Source organism: Tachyglossus aculeatus, unplaced genomic scaffold, assembly GCF_015852505.1.
Source record: "Tachyglossus aculeatus isolate mTacAcu1 unplaced genomic scaffold, mTacAcu1.pri SUPER_34, whole genome shotgun sequence".
In the NCBI taxonomy this organism is placed as follows: domain Eukaryota; kingdom Metazoa; phylum Chordata; class Mammalia; order Monotremata; family Tachyglossidae; genus Tachyglossus; species Tachyglossus aculeatus.
Window position 1 is genome coordinate 2,956,944 of NW_024044839.1, and position 24,776 is coordinate 2,981,719.

A 24,776-nucleotide genomic window follows, 5' to 3' on the forward strand; every position below is an offset into this window, starting at 1 on the left:
CCATTTAGACCTCGTGGATGGAAACGGGCCTTTTTTAAAAAATGGTATTTTTTAAGCAGTCTCTCTGTGCCAAGCACTGTTCCAAGCGCCGGCTGGACTAGGTACGAATTAATCACACTGGACGTGAGCCCACGCGGGCTGGCCTTCTAATTAGGAGGGAGAACAGGTACAGTGGAAAGAGCACAGGCTTTGGAGTCAGAGGTCATGGGTTCAAATCCCGGCTCCGCCTCTTGTCAGCTGTGTGACTTTGGGCAAGTCACTTAACTTCTCTGGGCCTCAGTTCCCTCATCTGTCAAATGGGGATTAAGACTGTGAGCCCCCCGTGGGACAACCTGATCACCTTGTATCTCCCCAGCGCTTAGAACAGTGCTTTGCACATAGTAAGCGCTTAACAAATGCCATTATTATTATTATTATTATTATTATTTTATGGTGGAGGAAACCGAGGCCAAGAGAAGTGAAGCGTATGGCCCAAGGTCACCAAAGAGGTGGCCGAGGAGGCGTGTTGGTGGAACCGGGATTAGAACCCAGGTCCTCTGACACCCGGGGCCGGGCTTTTTCCCCTCGCTCATCCATTCAATCGTATTTATCGAGCGCTCACTGTGTGCGAAGCACTGTACTAAGCGCTTGGGAAGTACAAGTCGGCATCCTATAGAGACGGTCCCTACCCAACAACGGGTCTACAAGGGGGAGACAGACAACAAAATAAAACACGTGGACAGGTGTCAAGTCGATGGAACAGATAGAATTAAAGCTAGATGTACATCATTAAGATAACCTTTTCCTCCTAAAGAGATGAGTGGAAAAAAATTCCTCTCCCGGTTTAGCTTCCAATTTTTATTTCTGGGAGGAGAGAAGAAAAGCGATCCGCTTTGCCCGGCGCTAGCTTCTGCTTAGTTCCCGGCTCGTTTTGGCGCTCCATAAAAGTTTCGTAATAAGAGCGAAATATTTATTACTAGTACTATTTATTACCAAATATTTATTATTTATTATAAATAATAAATATTACATTACTAATATGTCAGGATGTACATATTTATTACTCTATTTATTTATTTTACTTGTACCTATCTATTCTATTTATTTTATTTTGTTAGTATGTTTGGTTTTGTTCTCTGTCTCCCCCTTTTAGACTGTGAGCCCACTGTTGGGTAGGGACTGTCTCTATATGTTGCCAACTTGTACTTCCCAAGCGCTTAGTACAGTGCTCTGCACACAGTAAGCGCTCAGTAAATACGATTGATGATGATGATGATGATGATGAAGACTGGTGACGTGGACGGAGGGAGCTGGTTAGTGACTCTAATTTTTCTAGCATCCTTTCTCGCGGCATCTCAGCTCTGATCAATGGGTACCTCGCTCGTCTCTTTTCAAGCCGATGAGAGTTTAGACCGTGAGCTCGTGTGGGCGGGGAATACGTTTATTTTTGTATTGTCCTCTCCCAAGCGCTTAGTAGGGTGCTTCGCACACAGTAAGCGCTCAATTAATACGATCAAATGGGAGAAGAGAGGTTCAGAGAGTTCGAGTGATTTGCCAGGATTCACACTGCAAAGGACCCAGGGTTTTTGGATCGGAACCCAGAACCTTTGGGACCTGAGCCACGTGCTCGGCTGTGGAATCAAGTCGATTTTGTTGTCAGTCAGTGGTATTTACTACTGTGGCTTGCTGCTACTCCTTCTCCTAACTGTGGTATTTGTTAAGCGCTTACTATGTCCCGGGCACTGAATTAGGCGCTAGGGTAGATCCCAGATTATCAGGGCTATCAATAAATGGTGTTAATACTACTAATGATGGTATTTGTTAATAGTAATAATGATGATGATGGTATTGTTAAGTGCTTACTATCAATCAATCAATCGTATTTATTGAGCGCTTACTGTGTGCAGAGCACTGTACTAAGCGCTTGGGAAGTCCAAGTTGGCAACATCCACTTGCTCGGCTGTGGAATCAAGTCGATTTTATTGTCAGTCAGTGGTATTTACTACTATGGCTTGCTGCTACTCCTTCTCCTAACTGTGGTATTTGTTAAGCGTTTACTATGTCCCAGGCACTGAATTAGGCGCTAGGGTAGATCCAAGATTATCAGGGCAATCAATAAATGATGTTAATACTAATAATGATGGTATTTGTTAATAGTAATAATGATGATGATGGTATTGTTAAGCGCTTACTATCAATCAATCAATCAATCGTATTTATTGAGCACTTACTGTGTGCAGAGCACTGTACTAAGCACTTGGGAAGTCCAAGTTGGCCACATATAGAGACAGTCCCTACCCAACAGTGGGCTCACAGTCTGAAAGGGGGAGACAGAACAAAACCAAACATACTAACAAAATAAAATAGAATAGATATGTACAAGTAAAATAAATAGAGTAATAAATATGTACAAACATATATACAATGTGCCAAGCACTGTTCTCAGCGCTGGGGTAGATACAAGGTAATCAGTTTGTTCCACGTGGTGCTCCCAGTCTTCATCCTCTTGCTGCAGATGAGGTCACTGAGGCACAGAGAAGTGAAGCGGCTTGCCCAGGGTCACACAGCAGACGAGTGGCGGGGCCGGGATTGGAACCCACGTCCTCTGACTCCCAAGCCTGTGCTCTTTCCACGAAGCCACGCTGCTTCTCCTTTATTGAGCAGAGAGCACTGTACTAAGTGCTCGGGAGGGTTGGGTCCAACAGAGTTAGTAGATCTTGTTCCCTGCCCGCAAGGAGCTCCTAGTCAAAGTCAATCAATCAAGGTCTAAGTGGGGAAGGGAACAGATATTTCATCCCCAATTGGCGGAGGAGGAAATTGGGGCTCAGAGCAGCGAAGGGACTTGCCCAGGGTCACTCGGCAGGCAAGTGGCAGAACCGAGATTCGAGCCAGGTCCCTCTCATTCCCAGGCCCGGGTTCCTTCCTCTAGGCCAAGCTGCTTCTCTACCCGTTTCCCCCTCAGAGTCACCAAATAACAGCTCCTCCGTAGGAGAGGATTTTGCCAAGGCCAGAGAACAAACGATCCAGCGAGAAACAAAATAAACCTGTCTTTTATTGCTTCGGCTCCAAGACTCCGTCAGAAGAGAGCACGGTGAGAAAAACAGTAGCTGAGCCAAGCGGCAGATCTTCTCCAGTCTTGCCCGCCCTCCAACCTTCCTCCCGATCCTCGACGAGAGAACACATTCCGTGCCCTTGATTGATTTAGCGGAGAAGATGCACTTCTGGAGAAGAGAAAAAGCTCTCCCGGTTAGAAAACAGGCACACGCTGCCGGCCGGGATTCGCTCTTGCGAGGGAACGGGATTGACTTAGCCAGGGCCAACCCACCCATCGCTGGGATCTGTTGAGCGCTTGCTGGGTGCGGAGCACCGGACTGAGCGCTTGGAAGAGTCCAGTGCGACAGAACCAGCAGGCACGTTTCCCGCCTGTGACAAAGTTCCAGGCTCGAGACTGTAAGTGCCTCAGTAAGTGCTCAATAAATGCCATTGATGGATTTTTATAATAATAATAATGGTGGCGTTTGTTAAGCGCTTACTATGTGCAAAGCACTGTTCTGAGCGCTGGGGGGGATACAAGGTGATCAGGTTGTCCCACGTGGGGCTTACAGTCTTAATCCTCATTTTACAGATGAGGGAACTGAGGTAAGGCGGGGGGGGGGGGGGGGGGGGGAGGGGGAGGGGGAGGAGGGGGAGAAGAAGGAGGGGGCTCAGTGTGGGAAGGCCTCCTGGAGGAGGTGAGCTCTCAGTAGGGCTTTGAAGGGAGGAAGAGAGCGAGCTTGGTGGATTTGTACTTCCCAAGCGCTTAGTACAGTGCTCTGCACATAGTAAGCGCTCAATAAATACGATTGATGATGATGATGATGATGATGTGCGGAGGGAGGGCATTCCAGGCCACGGGGAGGACGTGGGCTGGGGGTCGACGGCGGGACGGGTGAGAGCGAGGCCCGGTGAGGAGATTAGTGGCCGAGGAGCGGAGGGTGTGGGCTGGGCTGGAGAAGGACAGAAGGGAGGGGAGGTAGGAGGGGGCGAGGGGATGGACAGCCTGGAAGCCCAGGGTGAGGAGTTTCTGCCTGATGCGCAGATTGATTGGTAGCCACTGGAGCCAATGGTAGCCATTATTATTATTGTCACTTCACTTCTCTGTGCCTCAGTTACCTCATCTGGGACAACCTGATGACCTTCTAACATGCCCAGCGCTTAGAACAGTGCTTTGCACATAGTAAGCGTTTCATAAATGCTATCATTATTATTATTAAGTCACTTCTCTGTGCCTCAGTTACCTCAACTGTAAAGTAGGGTCTAAGACCGTGAGCCCCCCGTGGGACAACCTGATGACCTTGTAACCTCCCCAGCGCTAAGAACGGCGCTTTGCACATAGTAAGCACTCCATAAATGCTATCATTATTATCATTATTAATAAATAGGAGGGGCCGGCGGGGATTGCACATAGTAAGCGCTTCACAAATGCCATCATTATTATTATGATTATTAATAAATAGGAGGGGCTGTAGGGGATTGCACATAGTAAGCACTTCACAAATGCTATCATTATTATCATCATTAATAAATAGGAGGGGCTGGCGGGGATTGCACATAGTAAGCGCTTCATAAATGCTATCATTATTATTATCATTAGTAAATAGGAGGGGCTGGTGGGGATTGCACATAGTAAGCGCTTCACAAATGCTATTATTATTATTATTATTATTATTAATAAATAGGAGGGGCTGGCGGGGATTGCACATAGTAAGCGCTTCACAAATGCTATGATTATTATTATTATTAATAAATAGGAGGGGCTGGTGGGGATTGCACATAGTGAGCGCTTCACAAATGCTATTATTATTATTATCATTAATAAATAGGAGGGGCTGGTGGGGATTGCACATAGTGAGCGCTTCACAAATGCTATGATTATTATTATTATTAATAAATAGGAGGGGCTGGTGGGGATTGCACATAGTGAGCGCTTCACAAATGCTATTATTATTATTATCATTAATAAATAGGAGGGGCTGGTGGGGATTGCACATAGTGAGCGCTTCACAAATGCTATTATTATTATTATCATTAATAAATAGGAGGGGCTGGTGGGGATTGCACATAGTGAGCGCTTCACAAATGCTATCATTATTATTATCATTAATAAATAGGAGGGGCTGGTGGGGATTGCACATAGTGAGCGCTTCATAAATGCTATCATTATTATTATCATTAATAAATAGGAGGGGCTGGTGGGGATTGCACATAGTGAGCGCTTCATAAATGCTATCATTATTATTATCATTAATAAATAGGAGGGGCTGGCGGGTATTGCACATAGTAAGCGCTTCAGAAATGCTATCATTATTGTTATTATTAATAAATAGGAGGGGCTGGCGGGGATTGCACATAGTGAGCGCTTCATAAATGCTATCATTATTATCATCATTAATAAATAGGAGGGGCTGGCGGGGATTGCACATAGTAAGCGCTTCACAAATGCTATTATTATTATTGTTAATAAATAGGAGGGGCTGGCGGGGATTGCACATAGTAAGCGCTTCACAAATGCTATCATTATTATTATCATTAATAAATAGGAGGGGCTGGCGGGGATTGCACATAGTAAGCGCTTCACAAATGCTATTATTATTATTATTATTATTAATAATAATAATAAATAGGAGGGGCTGGCGGGGATTGCACATAGTAAGCCCTTCATAAATGCTATCATTATTATCATCATTAATAAATAGGAGGGGCTGGCGGAGATTGCACATAGTAAGCGCTTCACAAATGCTATTATTATTATTATTATCATTAATAAATAGGAGGGGCTGGCGGGGATTGCACATAGTAAGCGCTTCATAAATGCTTATTAAATAGGAGGGGCCTCCCCGTGGCGGCGGGCCCAAGGGGGTAACCATGGTGACCGGCGGCGCATGCGCGCGCCGGCCGGAAGGGCCTTTCGCCCGAAGCCGCCTTCGCCGGCGCCGGCGAGGAAGTGTGTCCTTCCGGGCGGCCCGTCGGCGCGGGGCATTGTGGGCCTCGCCAAGATGGCGCCCCCCGCGGCGTGCGGCTGAGGCGAGCGGCGCCCTCCGTCCGTCCCTCCGTCAGGGCCGGCCTGTCCCGGGCCCGCAGGCCGGGCCGACATGGGCCGCCTCGGGAACACGCAGCCCAAGACGCCCACACCGACACCCACACCGACAGCGGCACCAGCCGGCAGGGACCCCCGGGGCTGAGGGGAGGAACCACCGACCGACAGACCGACCGACCGACCGACCGACCATGGAGCCCGACGCCGCCCAGGCCCCGGCCCCGGCCCCGGGCCCGGCCCCGCCGCCGGGCCTCGCCGGGGGAGGCGACGACGACGAGCCCGCCCCCGGTGCCAGCGGTGCCAGCGGTGCCAGCGGTGCCAGCGCCGACCTGGCCGACTGGAACCTGCCCCTGGCCTTCATGAAGAAGCGACACTGCGAGAAGATCGAGGGCTCCAAGTCCCTGGCCCAGAGCTGGAGGATGAAGGACCGGGTAAGGGCCACGCCTCCTCCTCCTCCCTTCCCTCCTCCTCCTCCTCCTCCTCAGGTAGCGATGGCATCTGTTAAGGGCCTTCGTTCATTCAGTTGCATTTATTGTATTTATATGTTGCCAACGTGTACTTCCCAAGCGCTTAGCACAGTGCTCTGCACCCAGTAAGCGCTCAATAAATACGATTGATGATATTGAGCGCTTCGTGTGCGCAGAGCGCCGGGCCGGGTCAGGACGCCTTCTTCTCCTCCTCAGGTAGCGATGGCACTTGTTAAGGGCCTACTATTCATTCATTCATTCATTCAATCGTATTTATTGAGCGCTTTCTATGTGCAGAGCGCCGGCCCGGGTCAGGACGCCTTCTTTTCCTCCTCAGGTAGCGATGGCATTTGTTAAGGGCCTACTATTCATTCATTCAGTCGTATTTATTGAGCGCTTTCTATGTGCAGAGCGCTGGGCCGGGTAAGGACGCCTTCTTCTCCTTCCTCCCTCCTCCCCCCTCCTTCTCAGGTAGCGGTGGCACTTGTTAAGGGCCTACTATTCATTCATTCATTCAGTCGTATTTATTGAGCGCTTCCTGTGTGATGAGCGCCGGCCCAGGTCAGGACGCCTTCTTCTCCTCCTCAGGTAGCGATGGCACTTGTTAAGGGCCTACTATTCATTCATTCATTCAGTCGTATTTATTGAGCGCTTCCTGTGTGATGAGCGCCGGCCCGGGTCAGGACGCCTTCTTTTCCTCCTCAGGTAGCGATGGCATTTGTTAAGGGCCTACTATTCATTCATTCATTCAGTCGTATTTATTGAGCGCTTTCTATGTGCAGAGCACTGGGCCGGGTAAGGACGCCTTCTTCTCCTTCCTCCCTCCTCCCCCCTCCTTCTCAGGTAGCGGTGGCACTTGTTAAGGGCCTACTATTCATTCATTCATTCAGTCGTATTTATTGAGCGCTTCGTGTGTGCAGAGCGCCGGCCCGGGTCAGGACGCCTTCTTCTCCTCCTCAGGTAGCGATGGCACTTGTTAAGGGCCTACTATTCATTCATTCATTCATTCAATCGTATTTATTGAGCGCTTTCTATGTGCAGAGCGCCGGGCCGGGTCAGGACGCCTTCTTTTCCTCCTCAGGTAGCGATGACATTTGTTAAGGGCCTACTATTCATTCATTCAATCGTATTTATTGAGCGCTTTCTATGTGCAGAGCACTGGGCCGGGTAAGGACGCCTTCTTCTCCTTCCTCCCTCCTCCCCCCTCCTTCTCAGGTAGCGGTGGCACTTGTTAAGGGCCTACTATTCATTCATTCATTCATTCAATCGTATTTATTGAGCGCTTCCTGTGTGCAGAGCGCCGGGCCGGGTAAGGACGCCTTCTTCTCCTCCTCCTCAGGTAGTGATGGCATTTGTTAAGGGCCTACTATTCATTCATTCATTCATCTTATTTATTGAGCGCTTTCTGTGTGCAGAGCACTGAGCCGGGTAAGGACGCCTTCTTCTCCTCCCCCCCTCTCAGGTAGCGATGGCACTTGTTAAGGGCCTACTATTCATTCATTCATTCAGTCGTATTTATTGAGCGCTTCCTGTGTGATGAGCGCCGGCCCGGGTCAGGACGCCTTCTTCTCCTCCTCAGGTAGCGATGGCACTTGTTAAGGGCCTACTATTCATTCATTCATTCATTCAATCGTATTTATTGAGCGCTTTCTATGTGCAGAGCGCCGGGCCGGGTCAGGACGCCTTCTTTTCCTCCTCAGGTAGCGATGACATTTGTTAAGGGCCTACTATTCATTCATTCAATCGTATTTATTGAGCGCTTTCTATGTGCAGAGCGCTGGGACGGGTAAGGACGCCTTCTTCTCCTTCCTCCCTCCTCCCCCCTCCTTCTCAGGTAGCGGTGGCACTTGTTAAGGGCCTACTATTCATTCATTCATTCAATCGTATTTATTGAGCGCTTCCTGTGTGCAGAGCGCCGGGCCGGGTCAGGACGCCTTCTTCTCTCCCTCAGGTAGTGATGGCATTTGTTAAGGGCCTACTATTCATTCATTCATTCAGTCGTATTTATTGAGCGCTTCCTGTGTGATGAGCGCCGGCCCGGGTCAGGACGCCTTCTTCTCCTCCTCAGGTAGCGATGGCACTTGTTAAGGGCCTACTATTCATTCATTCATTCAATCGTATTTATTGAGCGCTTTCTATGTGCAGAGCGCCGGGCCGGGTCAGGACGCCTTCTTTTCCTCCTCAGGTAGCGATGACATTTGTTAAGGGCTTACTATTCATTCATTCAATCGTATTTATTGAGCGCTTTCTATGTGCAGAGCACTGGGCCGGGTAAGGACGCCTTCTTCTCCTTCCTCCCTCCTCCCCCCTCCTTCTCAGGTAGCGGTGGCACTTGTTAAGGGCCTACTATTCATTCATTCAGTCAGTCGTATTTATTGAGCGCTTCCTGTGTGCAGAGCGCCGGGCCGGGTCAGGACGCCTTCTTTTCCTCCTCAGGTAGCGATGACATTTGTTAAGGGCCTACTATTCATTCATTCATTCATCTTATTTATTGAGCGCTTTCTGTGTGCAGAGCACTGAGCCGGGTAAGGACGCCTTCTTCTCCTCCCCCCCTCTCAGGTAGCGATGACATTTGTTAAGGGCCTACTATTCATTCATTCATTCAGTCGTATTTATTGAGCACTTCCTATGTGCAGAGCGCCGGGCCGGGTAAGGATGTCTTCTCCTCCTTAGGTAGCGATGGCATTTGTTAAGGGTCTACTATTCATTCATTCATTCAGTCGTATTTATTGAGCGCTTCCTGTGTGCAGAGCGCTGGGCCGGGTAAGGACGTCTTCTCCTCTCCCTCCTCCTCCTCCTCCTCAGGTAGCAATGGCATTTGTTAAGGGCCTACTATTCACTCATTCGATCGTATTTATTGAGCGCTTCCCGTGTGCAGAGCGCTGGACCGGGTAAGGACGCCTTCTCCTCCTCAGGTAGCGATGGCATTTGTTAAGGGCCTACTATTCATTCATTCATTCAGTCGTATTTATTGAGCACTTCCTGTGTGCAGAGCACCGGGCCGGGTAAGGACGCCCTCTTCTTCTCCTCAGGTAGCGATGGCATTTAAGGGCCTACTATTCATTCATTCATTCATCATATTTATTGAGCGCTTCCTGTGTGCAGAGCGCTGGGCCGGGTAAGGACGTCTTCTCCTCTCCCTCCTCCTCCTCCTCCTCCTCAGGTAGCAATGGCATTTGTTAAGGGCCTACTATTCACTCATTCGATCGTATTTATTGAGCGCTTCCCGTGTGCAGAGCACTGGACCGGGTAAGGACGCCTTCTCCTCCTCAGGTAGCGATGACATTCGTTAAGGGCCTACTATTCATTCATTCATTCATTCAGTCGTATTTATTGAGCGCTTCCTGTGTGCAGAGCACTGGGCCGGGTAAGGACATCTTCTCCTCTCCCTCCTCCTCCTCCTCCTCAGGTAGCGATGGCATTTGTTAAGGGTCTACTATTCACTCATTCAATCGTATTTATTGAGCGCTTCCCGTGTGCAGAGCGCTGGACCGGGTAAGGACGCCTTCTCCTCCTCAGGTAGCGATGGCATTTGTTAAGGGTCTACTATTCACTCATTCAATCGTATTTATTGAGCGCTTCCCGTGTGCAGAGCGCTGGACCGGGTAAGGACGCCTTCTCCTCCTCAGGTAGCGATGGCATTTGTTAAGGGCCTACTATTCATTCATTCATTCAGTCGTATTTATTGAGCACTTCCTGTGTGCAGAGCACCGGGCCGGGTAAGGACGCCCTCTTCTTCTCCTCAGGTAGCGATGGCATTTAAGGGCCTACTATTCATTCATTCATTCATCATATTTATTGAGCGCTTCCTGTGTGCAGAACACTGGGCCGGGTAAGGATGTCTTCTCCTCCCTTTCCTCTTCCTCCTCCTCCTCAGGTAGCGATGGCATTTGTTAAGGGCCTACTATTCATTCATTCATTCACTCAGTCGTATTTGTTGAGCGCTTCCTGTGTGCAGAACCCTGGGCCGGGTAAGGATACGTTCTCCTCCTCCTCAGGTAGCGATGACATTTGTTAAGGGCCTACTATTCATTCATTCAATCGTATTTATTGAGCGCTTCCTGTGTGCAGAGCACTGGGCCGGGTAAGGACACCTTCTCCTCTCCTTCCCCTTCCCCTTCTCCTCCTTTTCCTTCTCAGGTAGCGATGGCATTTATTAAGGGCCTACTATTCATCCATTCAGTCGTATTTATTGAGAGCTTCCTGTGTGCAGAGCGCTGGACTGGGTAAGGACGCCCTCTCCTCCTCCTCAGGTAGCGATGGCATTTGTTAAGGGCCTCCTATTCATCCATTCAATCGTATTTATTGAGCGCTTCCTGTGTGCAGACCGCTGGATCGGGTAAGGACACCTTCTCCTCCCCCTCCTCCTCCTCAGGTAGTGGTGGCATTTGTTAAGGGCCTACTATTCATTCATTCAATCGTATTTATTGAGTGCTTACTGTGTGCAGAGCACTGGACCGGGTAAGGACGCCTTCTTCTCCTCTCCCTCCTCCTCCTCCTCCTCTTCAGGTAGCAATGGCATTTGTTAAGCGCTTACTATTCATTCCTTCAGTCGTATTTATTGAGCGCTTACTGTGTGCAGAGCACTGGACCAAGTGCTTGGGAAGTCCAAGTTGGCAACATCTAGAGACGGTCCCTACCCCGCAGCGGGCTCACAATCTAGAAAGGGAAGACAGAACGTATTAACAAAATAAAATAAATAGAATAAATATGTACAAATAAAATAAATAGAGTAATAAATACGTCCAAACATATGTACATATATACAGGTGCTTTGGGGCGGGGAAGCAGATAAGGCAGGGGGGGATGGGGAAGGGAAGAGGAAGGAGGGGGCTCAGTCTGGGAAGGCCTCCTGGAGGAGGTGAGCTCTCAGTAGGGCCTCAAGGTGATCACGTTGTCCCCCATGGGGTTCACAGTCTTCATCCCCATTTAACAGATGAGATAACTGAGGCACAGGGAAGTGAAGTGACTTGCCCAAGGTCACCCAGCTGACAAGTGGCGGAGCCGGAATTTGGACCCATGACCTCGGACTGTCAAGCCCAGGCTCTTTCCATTGAGCCACACTGCACTAAGTCCATGTAATTGAAGGCAAAATGCCATAGATATCCAGTTGTATCACACGGGGGGGTGGTGATGGTGGGGCTTCTGTATTTACATTAATAGCTTTGTCTCCTTCTTGACCGTAAGCTCCCTGCCCCCAACTCCTTGTCCCCGGTTTCCTGTCCCCTGCCCCTTGGCCCCTGTCCTCTGCACCTGTATATATGCATGTATGTTTGTATGTATTTATTACTCTATTTACTTATTTTACTTGTACATATTTATTCTATTTATTTTATCTTGTTAATATGTTTTGCTTTGTTGCCTGTCTCCCCCTTCAAGACTGTGAGCCTGCTGTTGGGTAGGGACCGTCTCTAGATGTTGCCAACTTGGACTTCCCAAGTGCTTAGTCCAGTGCTCTGCACACAGTAAGCGCTCAATAAATACGATTGAATGAAGGAATGAATGAATGCCCCGTGTCCCCTGCCCCGTGTCCCCTGCCCCATGTCCCCTGCCCCATGTCCCCCGTCCTCTGCGCCTTGTCCTCAGCTCCCTGCCCCGTGTCCCTTGTCTTCTGCCCCATGTCCCCCGCCCCCTGCCCCATGTTGCTTGCCTCGTGTCCCCAGCTCCCTGCCCCCAGTCCCCTGCCCCACGCGGGGCTCCCCCTCTTCAACCCCATTTTACAGACGGGGGAGCCGAGGCCCGGAACAACGAGGGGCCCGACGGCGGTGGCGGGGTCAGAAGGCGCGGTGACCCTCCGCCTCCCTCTGCCGGGCCACGTGGCTGCTGCTGCCTCCTTCCTCTTCCTCCTCAGCGCCCTCCTCTCTCCTTTTCCTTCCTCTTCACCTTTCTCCTCATCCTCTTCCTCAGCCTTCTATTCTTTGCCCTTTTTCCTCACTTTCCTTCTTTCTCCTCGCGTTTTTTCTTTCTCCTCTTCCTCTCTTCTCATCTTTTTCCCTTTTTCCCTCATCTTTCTCCTTTCTCCCTTATCTTTCTCTTCAACCACTTCCTCATCTTTCTTTTCCTCATCTTTTCCCTCTTCATCCCCTTCCTCATCTTTTACTCCTCGCCCCCTTCCTCATCTTTACTCCTCGCCCCCTTCCTCATCTTTACTCCTCGCCCCCTTCCTCATCTTTTCCCTCTTCGTCCCCTTCCTCATCTTTTCCCTCTTCGTCCCCTTCCTCATTTTTTCCCTCTTCATCCCCTTCCTCATCTTTTTCCTCTTCGTCCCCTTCCTCATCGTTTTCCTCTTCGTCCCCTTCCTCATCTTTTCCCTCTTCGTCCCCTTCCTCAATTTTTTCCTCTTCGTCCCCTTCCTCATCTTTTCCCTCTTCGTCCCCTTCCTCATCTTTTCCCTCTTCGTCCCCTTCCTCACCTTTTCCCTCTTCGTCCCCTTCCTCACCTTTTCCCTCTTCGTCCCCTTCCTCACCTTTTCCCTCTTCATCCCCTTCCTCATCTTTTTCCTCTTCACTCTCTTCCTCATCCCTTTCCTCTTCATCCCCTTCCTTATCTTTTTCCTCTTCATCCCCTTTCTCCTCATCATCCCCTTCCTCATCTTTTTTCTCTTCATCCTTTCTCCTGCTCTTTCTTCTCCGCTTTCCCTTCTTACTTCCTTCTGCTCTTTCTCCCGCTCTTTCTCCCCCTCTTTGTCCTCTTCCTCACCGTTCTCACACCCACACACACAGTCAACGCCGAGCGGGCTCTGAGCGGGCCATCCCGCGGGTCGGGTATTCCTCCCCTGCCAGCCACTCGGACCGTATGGAGAGATCAGCCGGGAGCCCGGCCCGGGGCCCAGGTTTCTGGCTCAGAGGCCAGCGGGCCCCGTCCGTCGAGCGGACGCTGCCCGCCATCTCGGCCCAGTTGGAATTTCCCAAGAAGCCGAGTGTGAAGTTGATTTTCCCAATTTGGGGTGGCCATCATTGACGGAGCTCAGTTGATCCGTGGTGTCTGTGGAGCGCTTCTCGTGTGCGGGGCAGCAGACTGAGTGCTTGGGAGAGGATGGTAGAGCGCGCTCGGTAGGTACGTCCGCGGCCTACGAGGAGCCGACGGCCTAGACTTCCAGGAAGGAGCTCAGAGCCGGTTGGGGCTCTGAGGGAGAGCCGCCCTGGCAACCAAACGCCCAGGCTGCTTCTGTCTGCACCGAGCGGCGGACGCCCGAGCCTTGGGAAACGGCCGGTTGGAGTAACGGAGGTTGCCCGAGAGCTCTTTGGACTCTCCGGGGGCAGAGAGTTTAGCACAGCGGAGCAGGTTGCGGCGGGAGGAGGGGACGGATTTCTTTCGGGATGCGGCGGCTCGTAAAAGGAGGCGTGAATTCTGGCCTGGCCCAAGAGTCCCGATCTCCCGCTTCCCGCTTTTTGATATTTCCGGGTCCGCGTTCCGTATTCGTGGTTGGGAGTCGGGAAGGGTCTCTGCACTGTCGGGCTGGGGGATTTTCGACAGATCCGGGGAAGCGTCTGCTGTTGTTCCATGACGACGTTTCCCAGGTTGCTTGCGGGCAGCCGGAGCACTCGCGGTCGGAACGTGTGAAGGAATCGGCCACTTAGAGCCGCCTGCGCCTCTTTTTTTTTATTTTGTGGTATTTGTTAAGCGCTTACTCTGCACCAGGCACTGTACTAAGCGCTAGGGTGGATACAAGCTCATCAGGCTGGACGCAGTCCCTGTCCCACGTGGGGCTTGCAGTCTTCACCCCCATTTTACAGATGAGATAACCGAGGCATGGTGAAGTGAAATAACTCACCCAAGGTCACACAGCAGGCAGGTGATGGCGTCGAGATGAGAACACAGGCCCGTCTGACTGCCGGGCCCGGGCTGTACCCGCTAGGTCGCACTTCTTCTTTTCTCCGCTTCTCTCTCCCCTTGACCCCCAAACTCCCGACCAAGCGTCAGATCGGGTTTCTCATGGAGGAGGCGCATCCCCGGGAAGTGCATTTGCCCCTCCTGTCCGTCTCCGCTGCGTCGGCAGTGGCCTTGAGCTCACGGTCGGATTTCCCTGCCGCGTGGCTACTCTGAACTTTGACCTTTTATTAAATACATGCACCAGAGGCCACGGAAACACTCCCAGATAAGACTGAGAGAAAGAGACGGAAGAGGGGAAAGACCGAGAAAAGAGAGAGAGTCCTGTATCACTTTGTTAGAGGAGAGAGAGGAGAGAATTCCGTCTCTTTTTGTCAGAGGAGAGAGAGTCCTGTGTCGTTCTTTCATAGGAGAGGAGAGACAGAGTCATATCTTTCTGTCAGAGAGGGGAGAGAAGGGAGAGAGTCCTGTATTATTTTTATCAGAGGAGAGAGAGTCCTGTATCCTCGTGTCATAGAATAGGAGAGAGAGCCATGTCTTTTTGTCAGAGAGAGAAAGGAGAGAGTCCTGTATCGTTTTGTCAGAGGAGAGAGTGTCCTATATCGTTTTTTCAGAGGAGAGGAGAGAGAGAGTCATGTCTTTCTGTCAGAGGGGAGAGGAGAGAGAGTCCTGTATCTTTTTGTCACAGGAGAGAGAGGAGAGAATCCTGTATCTTTTTGCCATCTTTGGCCTTTTTCAGAGTGGGTGGATGGGAATGAACTTTTCCCTTTTCATTTTGTCAAGCGGCCTTTAGTGACAGGGACGATTTTTCAGGCGTCAGGCGAGCCGGAACGGGTGTCGTAGCAGGCCGTCGTCCTCCTTCCCTCCAGTCTTTGAAAAATGGCCTGTCCCCCGGGGTGAGGGGGGTATCTCAGGCCCCCGGCTGCGGGCAGCTCCTTACCGGGCACCGGCCTCGTCCGTCCTGCGGCCGAAGGGTTCTGGCCCGGAAATCGACACGCCACTCTGAGGAGGCACCAAGGAGCCACTCCACCGGGCAGGAGGAGGGTACCAAAACGGGTCCTTAACGAGCCTCCTTTCCTTTTGGAATGCCGAGCCCAAAATGGAAGAGAACATTCCCCCCTCATTATCACTCTGCCGCACAGTTCCGAAGCCGGAGTTTTCCCGAGGCAGCGTTCCGGTTCTGCCTGGAAGGTTGGCAGTTGTCAGCCCTTCATTTATTCGCTCGGTCGAATTTATTGAGCGCTCACCGTGTGCAGAGCGGTTGGGAGAGGAAGACACGACAGTTAAGCGGACACGTTCCCTGCCCACAACGAGCTTGCAGTCTAGGCGGGGACAGACAGACAGAAATGGAAATAAATTAAATGATAGCCATGAACTTAAGCGCCGTGGGGCTGCAGAGGGAACACGTCCGGGCAGCGCAGAAGGCCCCCCCGGGGGCTGGCCTCCGCCAGAGTCTCCCCCGTGACGTGGGTCAATCTGCCGATGGGACCGAGGGAAGGAGCGCAGGACGCTGGGCTAAGCGCTTGGGGGAGGTTACGGTCCTGTAGGCGGTCAGCTCACTTTGGGCAGGGAACGTGTCTCCCAAGGCACTGGCCGCCGGATTCACTCCATCCGATCGATGGTATTTCTTCAGCGTCCGCCGCGGGCGGAGCACCGGACTAAGCGCTAGGGAGGGGACAGTATATATATGTATATATGGTTGTACATATTTATTACTCTATTTATTTATTTTACTTGTACATATCTATCCTATTTATTTTATTTTGTTAGTATGTTTGGTTTTGTTCTCTGCCTCCCCCTTTTAGACTGTGAGCCCACTGTTGGGTAGGGACTGTCTCTATATGTTGCCAATTTGTACTTCCCAAGCGCTTAGTACAGTGCTCTGCACATAGTAAGCGCTCAATAAATACGATTGATGATGATGATGACAGTAGAAGGAGGAGCTAAAGGGAAAATTCAGAACGCTTCAAGGTGCTGCCTGGTTTCCCAAGCAGCTCGTTCCTTCCGGATGAGGGTCTGGCACTTCCGACTTTCCCGGTGCCTCAGCAGCGTGTGGAGGCCGTGGGATATTCTCTGGAAGACTGCCCCTTGAACCCCCCTGAAGAAACAGTGCAAAGCAAGAGTGGTCACCCCTTGGCAATTTGAAAGCCAGCACATGGCTTCGAACTCATAATAGTACTTGCTAAGAGCTTACTTTTTGCCAAGCACCGAACTAAGCACCCTCGGTAGATTCAAGATGACACACGGGGCTCAGTATCTAAGTAGGAGGGAGAACAGGGATTGAATTCCCATTTTGCAGAGGAGGGAGCTGAGGTCCAGGGACCTGAAGTGATTGGCCCCCAGGTCGCCCAGCAGACAGGTGGCGGAGCTGGATTAGAACTCACGTCTTCTGACTCTTAGGCCCGGGGTGTCTCCAAGAGGCTGCGCTGCTTCAACCAGGTCCCCGTAATCGTCTCTCTCCTGCTTTGTGCCGCGGGCCTTTGTCATATCGCTGGGTTAGCACCCCCGCCAGAAGCGAGGCAGCGTGGCCTAGTGGGAAGAGCCCGGGCCTGGGACTCCGGAGGACCTGGCTTCTCGTCCCGGCTCCGCATTTGTCCGCAGTGTGACCTTGGGCGAGTCAACCTCACTTCTCTGGACCTCAGTTCCCTCGTCTCTAAAACGAGGATGAAGACTGGGAGCCCAGGTGGGACAAGGGACTCTGTCAACCCGATTGGCTTGTATCCGCCCCTGCGCTTAACAAATACCACAGTTTCCTCCCTCTAGATTATGAGTTCGCTGTGGGCAGGGAATGTGTCTAATATATTGTTTTAGTGTACGCTCTCCAGGGCGTAGGCCAGTGCTCTGCACTCAGTAAAGCGCTCAATAAATGTGACTGGCGGACTGTGAGATCTTCTCTTTGGGGCGGCCAGTCCGCGAGAGAGGCTGTTTTTCGGTTCGCGAAGAACGTCTCGTTTTCGTCCCCAGCTCTTGTGCCCATCTTCCTTTCTATAGGCCCTCCCGGCCATCCTCTCCCCGAAAAAGGGGGTGGCTTTCTTTTCCACCCACGTCTCTACGGTGCCCCAAGGGCCCCGCTTCTCGGGGTTGGTTATTAGCCCAGAGAGCCTCCCTCTCCCTTCCTCCTTTCTCCGGGCAGACAATAGCTTTGTTCTCTCCCTTCCGCTTCCCATTGAGCAGCTCTTCCTTCTGGCCTCCGACGGCTTTTCACGGGAGTTGCCAAGCATCTCTCGGTCGCTCGCTGTTCCCGGTGGAGGTGACATATTTTCTTCTTTTGTTGGAGGAGCAGGGAGGGGGATAGCGGCCTACCGGGAGCAGGGATCTATCTTTTCTTGGCTTTTTAATGGTAATTGTAGAGCACTTACTATGTACCAGGCACCATACTGAGCGCTGGGTAATCAGGTCGGGCACGACCCTGTCCCCCAGAGGGCTCACAGTCTCAATCCCCATTTTACAGGTGAGGAAACTGAGGCCCAGGGGAAGTGAAGTGACTGGTCCAGGGTCACACAGCAGGCAAATGGCGGAGCGACCTAGCAGAAAATGCCAAAGAAGGGCTTATTATTATTATTATTATTATTGAAATGACATTTAAGTGCTTACTCCATGCCAGGCACTGTAATAAGCACTGGGGTAGATACAAGATAATCCGGTTAGAAGCAGTCCTTTCATTCATTCAATCATATTTATTGAGCGCTTACCGTGTGCAGAGCACTGGACTAAGCGCTTGGGAAGTCCAAGTCGGCAACATATAGAGACGATCTATACCCAACAGCGGGCTCACAGTCTAGAAGGGGGAGACAGACAACAAAACAGAACATATTAACAAAATAAAATAAATGGAATAAACATGTACAAGTCCTTGCCCAACATGGGGCCCCACAGTGGAAGCAGGAGGGAAAACCGGTTTTGAATTCCCATTTTACGGAGGAGGAAACTGAGGTCCGGGGAAGTCAAGTGACTTGACCAAAGTCACCCAGCAGGCGAGCGAGAAGCCAGGTCATCTGACCCCTAGGCCTGAGGCTCTTTCTGCTAGGTCATGTTATGGGGTAGCTTGCGGGGGGCAGAAGAATGCCGGTGGAGAGTAAGCGCTTAGTACAGTGCTCTGCACACAGTCAGCGCTCAATAAATACCATCGATCAGTTGAGCCATCGACCCCCGGCCCACGTCATCCCCCGGGCCTGGAATGCCCTCCCTCTGCCCCTCCGCCAAGCTCGCTCTCTTCCTCCCTTCAAGGCCCTGCTGAGAGCTCACCTCCTCCAGGAGGCCTTCCCAGACTGAGCCCCTTCCTTCCTCTCCCCCTCGTCCCCCTGTCCATCCCCCCATCTTACCTCCTTCCCTTCCCCACAGCACCTGTATATATGTATATATGGCTGTACATATTTATTACTCTATTAATTAATTAATTAATTAATTAATTAATTTATTTATTTCACTTGTACATTTCTATCCTATTTATTTTATTTTGTTGGTATGTTTGGTTCTGTTCTCTGTCTCCCCCTTTTAGACTGTGAGCCCACTGTTGGGTAGGGACTGTCTCTATGTGTTGCCAATTTGTACTTCCCAAGCGCTTAGTACAGTGCTCTGCACATAGTAAGCGCTCAATAAATACGATTGATTGATTGATTGATTGAGCAAAGCCTGTCGAGAAGCAGCGTGGCCTAGTGGCTAGAGCCGTGGCCTGGGAGTTAGAGGGATCTGGGTTCTAATTCCGGCTCCGCCACTTGTCTGCTGGGTGACCTCGGGTTGGTCACTTCCCTTCTCTGGGCCTCAGTTCCCTCCCTCTAAAATGGGGATGAAGACTGTGAGCCGCTGGTGGGACAGGGACCGTGTCCAACCCGATTTGCTTGGATCCACCCCGGTACTTAGCACAGTGCCTAGCACGTAGTAATATTCGTTCATTCAATCGTATTTATTGAGCGCTTACTGTGTGCAGAGCACTGTACTAAGCGCTTGGGAAGTACAAGTTGGCAACATCTAGAGACGGTCCCTACCCAACAGTGGGCTCACAGTCTAGAAGTAATAATAGTAATAATTATGGTATTATTATGAGCAGCGTGGCTCAGTGGGAAAAGCACGGGCTTTGGAGCCAGAGGTCATGGGTTCGAATCCCGGCTCCGTCACTTGTCAGCTATGGGGCCTTGGGCAATCCACTTAACTTCTCTGTGCCTCAGTTACCTCATCTGTAAAATGGGATTAAGACTGTGAGCCCCACGTGGGACAACCTGATCACCTTGTATCCCCCAGCGCTTAGAACAGTGCTTTGCACACAGTAAGCGCTTAATAAATGCCATTATTATTATTATTTTTAAGCGCTTACTATATGCCGAGCTAAGCCCTGGGGTAGATACAAATTGAGCAGTTGGGACACAGTCCCTGACCCCCATGGGGTTCACAAGCGCTTACCCTATTATTATTATCATTATCATTAACAACACTTCCTCCAGCCGGCTCCCGAACCTCACCGGGCCTCTGATTTCTCATCTGTGAAATGGGGACGATAAACCCGGCTTCGAGCTCTGCAGCGGCGAGGATTAATTAGGCAATATCCGAACCGAGCGTCAAGTTCCTCGGAGGAAAGATGGCATATAAACGGGAGGCATAATTACTCTACCGCGCTCTCCTAATGACACTCATGACTCAGGTTTTCTCAGACCCAGAACCGGGAGGCACGATTTCGGTGAGCAGTGGGGAAAATGGAGGTTTAGAGAGAAACCCTAGAAACCTTTTAGACTGTGAGCCCACTCTTTTAGACTGTGAGCCCACTATTGGGTAGGGACTGTCTCTATATGTTGCCAACTTGTACTTCCCAAGCGCTTAGTACAGTGCTCCGCACACAGTAAGCGCTCAATAAATACGATCGATAATGATTGATGAAACCCCCTCCCTCTCCCCGCCTCCCCCGCCATCTGGAGGGAAGGGAGCTAGAAGCAGTGTGGCTTAGCGGCTAGGGCCCCGGCCTGGGAATCTGGGAGTCATGGGTTCTAATCCTGGCAACGCCTCCGGTGTGCTGTGTGACCCTGGGCCAGTCACTCCCCTTCCCTGAACCTCAGTTCCCTCACCTGTAAAATAGGGATTGGGACTGTGAGTCCCACGGGGGATACTTTCTAGACTGTGAGCCCGTTGTTGGATAAGGACCGTCTCTATATGTTGCCGACTTGGACTTCCCAAGCACTTAGTACAGTGCTCTGCACATAGTAAGCGCCCAATAAATGCGATTGAATGAATGGACAGGAACCATGTCCAATCTGATTTGCTTGTTTCCATCCCAGCGCTTAGGGCAGCGCCTGGCCCAGGGTAAGCGCTTAACAAATGCCATCAAAATATCCAGAAGACCTCTTTAATAATAATAATAATAATGGCATTTATTAAGCACTTACTGTGTGCAAAGCACTGTTCTAAGCGCTGGGGAGGTTACAAGGTGATCAGGTTGTCCCACGGGGGGCTCACAGTCTTCATCCCCATTTTACAATGAGGGAACTGAGGCCCAGAGAAGTGAAGTGACTTGCCCAAAGTCACACAGCTGACAATTGGCGGAGCCGGGGTTTGAACCCATGACCTTGCGACTGTATCCAACCTGATTATCCCATATCGGCTTCGGAGCTTAGTTTGGTCCTTGGCGTATAGTAAGCGCTTAACAGATACCATAATAATCAGTATTGTTACATTCCTCAGTTCCTCTCCATTAGGCCGTACCACCGCCCTGGTCAGACTGTGAGAGCCTTCTGTGGGACGGAGACTGTGACCAAACCCCGTTAGCTTGTGCTGTCCCAGCGCTCAGTACAGTGCCTGACATATAGAAAGAGCTTCACAAATACCATGAAAAATAACGGAAGCCCCCACACGAGGACCCCAACCAAGCCTGGCTCCCCATTTCCCTCCCCTCTCTTCTCCTCTCTCCTAGCTTTTTTTCGCCCCAAACGTCTCTCCGCGTCTGCAAAAGAAATCTTCTTCCTCCCACCCCAGCCCCCGTGGTATCCGCATGCCATCAGGGTGTCATTACTTTGATCTATTATTTATCCCGATCCATTTTTGATCCCGCGAAACTTGGGAGTTACGCTTTGAACGTCGAATTAAAATCTCAACGCTTGGGTAGCCGGTGAGTCATGAAGGTTTATGAAAGGGAGCGGATTTCACACTCACCGGATGCTACCGACAAGATGCTCTGAGCGGAGACACCTATTACACGTATTGATTTGCAAAAGACAAGAGGAGCGAAAGGGCGGGCGTTCACAGGTCTAAAAAAAAATTAACAAATCCTCTCTACAGCCTCACTTGGGCTTTGCAGAACGAAAAGTTCAACCCTACGTTTATGCAAACCTCAGTCAGTTGGCGGTAAGCGGCGCGGTCTCTGGCGGAAGGAGCCCGGGGCCGGGAATCAGAGGACCTGGGTTCCAGTCCCAGCTCCGCCACCTTGGAGCCTTGGGCGAACGCTTCACGTCTCTGGGCCTCAGCTCCCTCATCTGTAGAATGGGGATAGAGCCTGTGAGCCCCACGTTGGACAGGAACTGTGTCCAACCCAATTGGCTTGTACCCACCCCAGCGCTCAGTGCAGTAATAATAATAATGATGGTACTTATTAAGCGCTTACTATGTGCAAAGCGCTGGGGAGGTAAGGTGATCAGGTTGTCCCACGGGGGGCTCACCATCTCAATCCCCGTTTTGCAGACGAGGTAACTGAGGCCCAGAGATGTTAAGTGAGTTGCCCAAAGTCACACAGCTGACAGTTGGCGGAGCCGGGATTTGAACCCACGACCTCTGACTCCAAAGCCCGGGCTCTTTCCACTGAGCCACGCTGCTTCCCGTACTTGGCACGTAGTAAGCGCTTAACAAATACCGTTATTACTTACAGTTATTGGGCACCTGCTCTATGCAGAGCACTGTCATAAGCACTTGAGGAGAAGCGGCGGAGCCGGGATTAGAACCCAGGTCCTTCTGACTCCTGGGCCTGACTCTGTCTGCTAGGTCACACTGCTCCTCTAAATGGGCCACTCAATTTGTGGTGTAAAAAGAAGAAAATTTGCCGTAACCCCTCCTGACATGGTGGCTATGCCACACTGATCCCGTTCTGGGACTCTTTGCTTTTCTTTGATATGTAGAACCTCAGGTTTTTTGTTTTGTTTTGTCTTTTTATTCGAAAGATTACTAGGCCCACAAAAGTAAGACATCGAAGATGCTGAATTTTTACCATCTCATCCGTTCTTCGGGCTTGGGAGCGATTTCACGGTCTGATCATTCTGTTCTCAAGTGTTTTTAGACTTTGAGCCCGCTGTTGGGTAGGGACCGTCTCTATATGTTGCCAACTTGTACTTCCCAAGCGCTTAGTACAGTGCCCTGCACACAGTAAGCACTCAATAAATACGATTGAATGAATGAAAAGTGTTTCACAGGCATCGCGTGGCCTACTGGTTAGAGCCCGGGCCTGGGAATCAGGGGACTTGGCTTCTCATCCCTGCTCCGCCACTTACCTGCCTGTGGGACCTTAGGCAAGTCACTTCCCTCTCTGGACCCCAGTTTCCTCGGCTGTAAAATGGGGATCCAAACCCCGTTGTCCCTCCAACTAGAGCCCGGGCTTGGGAGTCAAAGGTCATGGGTTCAAACCCCGGCTCCGCCAATTGTCAGCTGTGTGACTTTGGGCCAGTCACTTCACTTCTCTGGGCCTCAGTTCCCTCATCTGTAAAATGGGGAAGAAGACTGTGAGCCCCCCGAGGGACAACCTGATCACCTTGTAACCTCCCCAGTGCGTAGAACAGTGCTTTGCACATAGTAAGCGCTTAATAAATGCCATTATTAATTAATTAACTGACTGTGAAGCCCCGTGTGGCACCTGATAATAATAATAATAGCATTTCTTAAGCACTTACTGTGTGCAAAGCACTGTTCTAAGTGCTTGGGGGGATACAAGGTGATCAGGTTGTCTCCCGGGGGGCTCACAGTCTTCATCCCCATTTTACAGATGAGGGAACTGAGGCCCAGAGAAGTGAAGTGACTAGCCCAAAGTCACACAGGTGACAATTGGCGGAGCCGGGATTTGAACCCATGGCCTCTGACTCCAAAGCCCGGGCTCTTTTCCACCGAGCCTCTTTTCCACCTGATGATCTTGTAGCTACCCCAATTAGGTCTTCATCACCCTCGCTCCGGCTGGATGTAGCCACCTAACCCCAACAGCCCGCTGGGCCTCAAAGGCGAAGTAGTTAAGGCTGGGCCGGGGTGGGGGAGAGAGGAGGAGGAGAAGAAGAAGAAGAGGGAGAGAGAAAGAGTATGGATGAATGAATGTGTGTGACAGAGGAAGAGAAACAGGACAGAAAGAGTATGTGTGTTTGTGCGTGAGAGAGACTGGCAGGGAGAGAAACAAAGAGGGAGAAAGAAAGAATATGAATGAATGTGTGTAACAGGCAGAGAAACAGGACAGAGTGTGTTTGTGTGTGTGTGGAGGGAGAGACGGACTGCGGGGAGTCCCGCCGCAGCCTGCAAAGCCAGCGCGAGAGGCAAAGCTTCCCGAAACCCAGGGAGAAGGGGCGCCCATTAGCCCAGTGGGCCCCGTTGTAATGAAAAGCATCCATCACCACGAGCTGTCTCCCCTCCCTTTATTTCTCAAGTGTGGCCAGTGTTAATAAACAGAGGTTGCTCTCCCGGAGTGGCTGTCAGCAGCCAGATGGAGGGGGGGTAAGGGGGCTTCACGTCAGGCTCCCCCAGAGGAAACGGAGCCGTGGCTGCCCCTGGGACACCTCCCACGCTGGAATTGTAGTGTGCTGGACGTTTGGAAGTGGAGGGACCGGAGGTTTGGTGGCCCAGAGAGCATCCCCGTGTGTGTGTGTTTGTGTAGCAAGGAGAAATAGAGTGGAGTGTGTGTGTGGCAAGAAGAAATGGAGAGGAAGAACAAGTTAGGGAAACAGAATGAAGAGCAGAGAGTAAACCACTGGATTTTTTTTTTCTTACGGTCTATGTAAAGCGCTTACTATGTGCCAGGCACTGTACTTAGCACTGGGGTAGATACAAAACAATTAGGTCAGACACAGACCCCGTCCCACATGGGGCTCACAGTCCTACAGGTGAGGGACCTGAAGTGAAATGACTTGCCCGAAGTCACACTGCAGAGAAGTGGTGGAGCAGGGTTGTTGATGTGTGTGTATGTGGTTTTTTTTATTCAAGTTTTATCAAGAAGCAGCTTAGCTTAGTGGGTAGAGCCCGGGCTTGGGAGTCAGAAGGACCAGAGATCTCATCCCGGCTCTACGGCCTGTCTGCTGAGGGCCTTCAGGCGACTCCCTTCACTTCTCTTGCCTCAATTTCCTCATCTTTAAAGTGGGAATCAAAACTGGGAGCCCCATGTGGGACAGAGACTGTGTCCAACCCTATTAACTTGTATCTTCGCCAGTGCGTACAACACTGCTAGGCACATAGAAGCGCTTTGCAAGTACCATTAATATTATTAT

The 24,776-nt window shown here is 50.9% G+C and overlaps 1 protein-coding gene across 3 annotated transcripts in view; it reads left to right on the plus strand.

Annotated features, from left to right (window-relative positions):
• The first annotated feature begins 6,045 nt into the window (after positions 1-6,045).
• The window catches only part of RPTOR (regulatory associated protein of MTOR complex 1), a 241,393-nt gene continuing 222,662 nt past the window's right edge, over positions 6,046-24,776 (plus strand). For all 3 annotated transcript variants that reach the window (XM_038741988.1, XM_038741989.1, XM_038741990.1), the window contains exon 1: positions 6,046-6,486. In XM_038741988.1, the coding sequence (XP_038597916.1) occupies positions 6,247-6,486 (240 nt within the window). In that variant the 5' untranslated portion in view covers positions 6,046-6,246. The remainder of the gene's footprint in view (positions 6,487-24,776) is intronic.